The sequence below is a fragment of the Vanellus vanellus genome (genome assembly GCF_965231255.1).
Source record: "Vanellus vanellus genome assembly, contig: HAP1_SCAFFOLD_33, whole genome shotgun sequence".
In the NCBI taxonomy this organism is placed as follows: Eukaryota; Metazoa; Chordata; class Aves; order Charadriiformes; family Charadriidae; genus Vanellus; species Vanellus vanellus.
In genome coordinates this window covers 1,317,772-1,325,296 of record NW_028128339.1, presented here as the reverse complement: position 1 = coordinate 1,325,296, position 7,525 = coordinate 1,317,772, and the positions used below count along the sequence as shown (strand labels likewise).

The 7,525-nt window shown below is 51.7% G+C and overlaps 1 protein-coding gene across 1 annotated transcript; it reads right to left on the bottom strand.

Annotated features, from left to right (window-relative positions):
- Positions 1–4,503: 4,503 nt before the first annotated feature.
- Positions 4,504–7,213, bottom strand: LOC309684581 (sentrin-specific protease 2-like; the record flags this gene model as incomplete). Its single annotated transcript, XM_082500468.1, has 4 exons — positions 4,504–4,566; positions 5,137–5,226; positions 6,502–6,594; positions 7,091–7,213. 4 exons carry the CDS (start codon positions 7,211–7,213, stop codon positions 4,504–4,506), a joined length of 369 nt encoding a protein of 122 aa, XP_082356594.1.
- Positions 7,214–7,525: the final 312 nt, after the last annotated feature.

Below are 7,525 nucleotides of genomic sequence, written 5' to 3'. Positions count from 1 at the left end.
TTTCTTTCCAGTGTCTTGGGGGCGTCACGGCCGAGCTGAGATTGGGGTGTGGTGGTGGTGGGAGTTTGTCCCATGGCTGTGATGGGGGGAGAAGGGGTGGGCGGGGAGTGGGGGATGTGGTGTGGGGTTTTCTTTGGGTGATGGTGTTTTTTTGCCAGGCGTCGCTTTACCCAGTGGCTCAGGGAGGTGTTGGCATCACAAAGCCTGCGCTAAAGCGGGGTGGGGGCCTTGCCGCAGTTGGTTAGCAGAGCCAAAGTGGTTATTAATGGTTCTTAAGGGCGCCCTAATTATGCCTGTGTAACTGGGAAGCTCAGATGCCCCCTAAGCACCCCCCCGGTGCTTCTCTAGCCAGGCGAGTGCTGGGCGTCCCCCCCTGCAGGAGAGGAGCGCACCTCCAGGGCGGGTGGAAGGGCATCACCCAAGAGGGAGGGGACCAAGATGGGGCTTGGGTGTCCTTGGGGTGGCCGTGTGGCGGGGTAGGGCTGCTGGGGGCTGCCACGATGAGGGACACCCCCACGCCTTTCTCCATGGCTTCCAGAGCTGTGCTCCCTCCCTCCCTCCCACCCATCCAGTGCCACCGGAGAGGTGGTGTCCCCCCTCCCGGGGCGGGCAGGGGCTGCTGCCACCCCACCTAACACCTCAACGCACCAAACCAGCTTTCAGCAGTCACAGCCACCCGGGCACTGCCAAGGGGGCAGCAGGGGCTCCCCAAAGGGGGCTTACAGAACACAGAGAGCGTCCGTACACCGCTGACCCCTCTCCAGGGGCGGATTTTCGGGATGCTGCTTGCTCATCTCACCACTGAACGACACCCCGATTGCCCCTGCAGCACTGTGTGACCATCGCTTCGCCGCTTCTGTGCTCCGATGCTCCTCCTGGCTCCAATCCTCTTCCTGGGGGATTGTGAGGGAGCGAAAATCCACATCGCTACATCCAACTTTTTTTCAGTTAAATAAAAAAAAAAGAATAAATCACCCTCTCTCATTACCAGGTAGAGGTTCGTTCCATTAAGGCTCTTTTTATGAAAATAAATAATTAAATCATATAAAGAAATAAATACTTTTTTTTTCACATTAGATAACTCCCTGGAGACAGCAAAAAAAAAAGCACCACCACTGTGCACCAGTGTCCACCAGGGCTTTATACTTTTGTGGCTCTCATGTGCCAGGCCGTCGAATCCACACAGTCCAATAAATTCGGTTGTCCCTCTCCTCCTCCTGGCTGGAGGCAGGGCACCTCTACTGTTGACCGTAGTACCTACGATTATCAGATTGGTTCCTACCTGGTCCGTAGGATCGCCTACCGTAGGTTGGAGCAACCTTCTTCCTGTAAGAATCCTTTCTTCTATCGGCTTCATTTTGCAACTCAAGCACCCGTGCCTGTAGGGCTGAGGTAGGTTCTCCATCCCTCTTCTTCATGTCTTCTGCATATTCACAGAGGCAAACCCACAGGATATCTCGCATCAGCTTTGATTTGTCTTGAGTCGGAGGGTGGTTTTTCTCTTGAGTAGGAGGGCGTTTCCTCTTAGCAGCTGCAACATGAGTCTGTACAGGGAAAGCATGGAGTTTTTCCTCCACCTTGGTTAGTTTATCAAACAGTTTATCGGTTTGCTCAACTAATCTCTGGGTCATTTGCTCTATTTTCTCAGTCAGTTTCTCAGTCATTTTCTCGGTGGTCACAGTCAGCTTTTCTATGGCTGCCACAGAGAAGGGACCAGAGAGACTGTCTTCATACTGTCGTACCTTCTTAACCCCTTCATTTACAGTTGGTGTGTCAGTATCGGATCCTCCCCAGACCATTGTTGACAATGGGTGGGAATATGGTGATGGTGCACTTTGTACAAACTTTTTGAGCAGAGATCGTTTGCATGGCATTTCATCAGGGTCTACTATCGCTTGCCCATCACTATAAATCACCTCTCGCACAGGCAGTTCTTTCAGGTACAATCCCTCCATCCTTGGACAGGTTTCCCAATCGCCTAGCTTCTCTGCCATCTCAGTCTAGGGTAGCTGCCCCGCTATCCCAGCATCGGAGCAACCAGGAGACAAGTGTTTCGCCTTCATGACGACTAAAGTCCTTCCTGATACTTCTCAGATCTTTCACGGAGAAGGATTGAACAACTCCCTCTACATCTGAGTCCTCCTGTGGTGAGGCTGCCCCAGAAGGGGCCTCTCCAGCATCTGCTCTAGAAGGACTCTGGCCTCTGTCTGTTTTCAAAGGTCTCTTTCCCTTCTGTGGTCTTGAAGGACCCTCCCCTGGATCTTGTTCAGAACTCTCCCCCAAGCTATGTGACTTGAGGTGGTCTTTGTGGTAAGGGGCAGGGGAAGGAGTTGACCTCCTCTTCCTGCTCCTGGTTACCGGGGCGGCTTGTACCGATTTTGATGGAGTTGGAGTAGTTTTGGTACTGGTTGTAGTGGCTGCAGTAGGTTGTGCCGGGAGAGGCGGCGGCGTGGCTTGTGCCGCTGCAGGGGGGGGCGCGGCTTGTGCCGGGACGGGCGGCGGAGGGGCCGGTGTTGTTGCGGTGGGGGGGGCGGCTGCCGGTGGTGCGGGTGCCGGTGCCGGTGCAGGCGGCGGCGGAGGCGCCTGTGCCGTGGCGGTGGGGGGGGCGGCTGCCGGTGGCGCCGGTGCCGTGGGGGAGGCGGCTGCCGGTGGTGCCGTTGCTCCGGGGGGGGCAGCTGCGGCCGGGCCGGGCGGGGCCGCGGTTCGCGCCGCTGCAGATCGCCGAGCGGCTGCGCGGGTCTGAGTGGCGGCAGCGCACGGTCCCCTCCAGCTCCCCCTGCACAGATGTTTCACATGAAACCACCCCTGCACCACATTCAGGAGCATCAACAACAAAATCACGATCTTAACAAGGTACCAGTCCTTATCCTCAGAGCCCAGAAGGTTGCCATGCCCCAGCTCTGATGGGGTCACATCAGCATAATTATCAAAGGGCGAAGTAAACATTCCCCAGGTAGAAGAACCCTTTGATCCCTTTGGTCTCTTTTCTACTGAGCATGAGGCAGATGGGATGGAATACCCTGTTGGTCAGTTTTGGGTCACCTGTCCTGTCGCTCCTCCCCGCAGGTGGGACCCCACTATGCTTTTCCGCTTCCGACCCTCCAACGGGGCAAATAACAAAGCTGGTTGGCCGTGGGGGTTATAGCAATGAGTATAAGCAAGAGCCTCTCTGCATCCCATGCCTGGGCATCAGCTGTAACCATTGCTCTTATCGCTCTGAGAGAGTGAACGCTGACGGCACAATAGGCAGTTAATTTCAGTTGGTAGAAGAGGCCCAGCTAAGAAGCTAAGTTACTGAACAAAATTGGTTCTCTTTTACCTCAAACCAGGACACAGGGAGAGTTTCCTTCCATTAAGGCTCTTTTTATTAAAATAAATATTTATATTATATAAAGAAATAAATACTTCTCTTTTCACATTAGATCACTCCCTGGAGGCAGCAAAAAAAGCCAACCCCAAACCAGCCCAAAGGACAGGGGCTTTGGTGAGAAATCAAGAGATGGTAAACGCTTTCTTTCCGTGGTCGTGACAAATCCAGTTTTAGGAATCAAGGAGATGGTAGATATTCCAGAAACAGAGGAAAACTCTCTTTGAGGAGACGGTAGTTCAGCACGTTGTCCTTGGGAAGGTAAGTTGGGCAAACACGACTGTAACCACCACCACAGATGTTTCCCATTTGTCTGTAACGTGGTCGCGTGCGCTGCGAGGCGCGAGCGTGCGGCTCAGCCATGGAAGTTGACGATGTTCCTTCTTCACTCTGCCCTTAACGAGGTCACACCCATCTTTCTGGCTTTTGCTTAAGGTGCGTTAGCTAATTTCAAAGAGAGTTACTGTCTCCAAAATAAGGGGGGGTGGGGGGTGGTGGTGGGGAAATAAACTGTCTTAACCACTACTTCATAACTTGAAGAGGAAAACTTGTGTACCAAAACCCCAGAGTTACTGTCTCCAAAATAAGGGAGGTGGGGGGAATAAACCATCTTAACTTCTCCTTCATAAGCTAAAGAGGAAAACTTGTGTACCAAAACCCCAGAGTTACTGTCTCCAAAATAAGGGAGGTGGGGGGAACAAACCATCTTAACTTCTACTTCATAAGCTAAAGAGGAAAACTTGTGTACCAAAACCCCAGAGTTACTGTCTCCAAAATAAGGGAGGTGGGGGGAATAAACCATCTTAACTTCTCCTTCATAAGCTAAAGAGGAAAACTTGTGTACCAAAACCCCAGAGTTACTGTCTCCAAAATAAGGGAGGTGGGGGGAACAAACCATCTTAACTTCTACTTCATAAGCTAAAGAGGAAAACTTGTGTACCAAAACCCCAGAGTTACTGTCTCCAAAATAAGGGAGGTGGGGGGAATAAACCATCTTAACTTCTACTTCATAACCTAAAGAGGAAAATTCGTCTAAGAAATGTAACTAAAGGTCTAAGAAAACTAACTAAAGGCCTAAGAAAAGTAACTAAGGTCGAAGAAACGTAATCAAAAGAAGAGCTCTAAGAGTCCACGTGTCACAGCAGCTGTTGGTGGATTATCTCCCACACCATCTTCTTCCGGAAGTATGGCATGTGAGTCTGAAAAGAGAAGAGAAAGAAAAGAGAAATTAAATAATGACGTCACGGTAGAAAGAGGCGGCAAACACGCATAAACGCCCAGCGGAGTCCTTAATAGGAAGTTCCCTTTAGGAACTGTCAACCGTTTGGGTACAACACCCCACGCGGTTCCTAAGAGGGTGACACGACAACCCGACAAAACCAGATTGACTTGACCGCGCGACAGCTTACAAGCACGCTAATAAAAGACCCGTCTAAAACGAAATCAAGAAAAAGAAGCGGTGTCTTGACTGGTCAAAGGGTAGAAGCCATTTCTCCAAAAGATACCGAGCCCAGATATGCCAAACCCGCTGGCAGCAGTATCTTGCCCAAGAGGAATCTCACCGGCAGCAGCTCCCAAAGGCGGGGATGGAGAACCACAGCTCTGCCCTGCCCAGGCCACTTGGAAGTTCTGATCCCAGCAACTACGCACCAAAACGGGGTACGAAACCTCAGCCCCTGCCCCGGACACAATGAAGAGCTGCTGCCTAACCTCCCCGGCTCCTGTCCCTGGGCGAGAGGGGCTTGGAGGGGTTTATGACCTTCACTCACCTGGCTAAAGTTGAACGGTTTCTCTCTGGCGATGTAATCTGCGTATTTACACATAAAGACGCCGCAGTCGCTTCCATTCAGCTGCTGAGGGATCTCCTAAGGAATGCAAAGAAGATGGAGGATTTCCCTCTGTCTCAAAAGAAAAGCAACTTGGAAGCAGCGCACATTACCCACACCGACACTGCGCTCACCGCACACTCCTGACCCTACTTGCCTAATCCCCGATACCCACTCCCGCCCACGAGGAACAGACCCAGTTCACTGCTCACCATCCCTCCCCTCTGCCTCCCGGACTCGGACACTACGATCCAAATTTTTGGCAGGCCCAGAAGGCGCAGCAGCCCTCCCCCCTGCGAGGTGTCTCAAGGTTCGCACCGCCTCTTTCTTAAGTGACCTTTCTTAAATCCGGTCTTTAGGGACTGCTTTTTACTATCAACTCCTCGAGGAACATCAGCTCAACCCTTTCTTTGTCACGTGCCAGGATCTGGGCCCCAAAGAAGCACTTACAGTTCCCATTTCAAACCCAAGGGGTGCTCACGTACACGTGGCTCCATGCTGTGAAGAGTCCACTCTGAAACATCCAGCTCCAGCTGTCTTTTTTCCCAGCTTTCTTTTTGCAGGTATTGGCTGGTTAAAACAAAAGGAAAAAAAAAAAATCCCTTTTCATCTCTGTAATTTAGGCCAACAACAAAATAAAGCGGCTGAAGGATCACAGGAAGACGGACGGCAGGACGGTAAAATGTCAGAGGATCCTCACCGCAGCTGATTTAAGGCTGATTTTGAGGAAAAATCCCAATCTGAAACTTACAAACACGGGGAGAGGCTGTGAGCTAATGGTCAAGAACTAACAAAGTCGGCACACGTGTGCCACGGGGCTATGGCGTATTTGGCTGTGCCTCTCACGGGAAGGTGGCAGAATCCAGGCACCCCAGACCCTGGGTGCAGGGGACGCTGTGACAGCAGATAAGCAGTCGATGCCAGACAAGTCGCAGCAAGCAACTCCAAGATTCCTGCTTGGTTATCTACAAGCCACGTGAAAACTGGCAGTCGCCTTACAGGGACTAAATCTAAAACCCCTCTCCTCATTCACACCAGAAAAGCAGTGACGGAGCGGTTACTTACAGCAAAGTCTGACAAATCTTGTCCCCTTTCTGCCCAAGCGAGTCCAAGTACGTGATCGTGTTCTTCCTCAGATCTATGACCTGTTATTAAAAGGTGACCGTTAGGCAAAGCACAACCTTGTGCCGCACACCCCCCAACACCTACATGACTTCTCTTGCCAGTTTTTGCTCCCCGTCCAATTCTAAAGAAAAAGCCCGTGGGACTCACGGCTAGTGTCCAGTGTGCTCGCGAGTTCACAGGCACGAAGAGGATGTCCTGCTTAAAGACATCGACACTCTTGGTCCACCTTCTGACCGACTCGTAGCCCCCAGATGTTAGTTTCGGATAAAAGAAAGTACTAAACGTGTGGACTGCTGGATAGCCTTCCTTCTTGCCTCTTTCCATCACCAGACTCATGTAGAAATTAACGACCTGCACCATAAAGAGGAAACGTGAGGTGTCAAAATAAGACGCTGCCTTCCCCAACGAAAAATACAGCACCACCTCTGTTCTGGCCACCCTTAAGCACGCAGCGCAGAGAACTCCAGCCTCAGCTGTCAGCTTCTGTTCCCAGGATTTCACACGGGGCTACATCGGCAGTTTGATCAAAACACCTGCCACCCACGCCAATAACCCGGACGAACTCCGGGAAGCTGCGTCATACAAGAAGTAACGGAACTTCCCGAAACGCTCGACCCTTCAACACCTCAAATAAGAAGTGTACAGAGATTTCTAGGCTCTGCAGCGGAGGTCGTCAAAGAACGTTGACGCGACTTCTGTACAGGGCGGAGGGGTATTTTTCAATAAAGGCTGAGTGAGACTAGCCCTGTGCTGCAGCTGGTTTTACCTCATCGTTTAGCCAGCAAAGGTTCCTGAGCGTGCGGATGTCCTCCCGAGTGACCTTTAGTTTGAAGGCACTGCTCATGATCTCATCTGGCTCACCTTTGCCAAATGCGGCACTGACCTCTCTCTCCATGGCCTGAAAGGAACAATTAAATGGGGAAGGACTTGTGAAACAGAGCATGGAGCACGCTGACCTGGGGGCAGCTTTCCACTGAAACACGGCCTGTAAATTCAGCTCAGGTGACAGAGCAACTGCCTTCGACGGTTTCCTGCCTCAGTGAGCGATAGCGCTTTTGCCTTGCTTGGTTGGTTTCAGCATCCTAACTTTGAACTTCACAGCCCAGGCTTGCTGCCGTTTCTTTTCACCAAGGACGTGGGGATAAAACCCGTCAACTTAGCAAACACGCTCAAGCAGCTGAAAATGGAACACAACTCTGGCAACCCC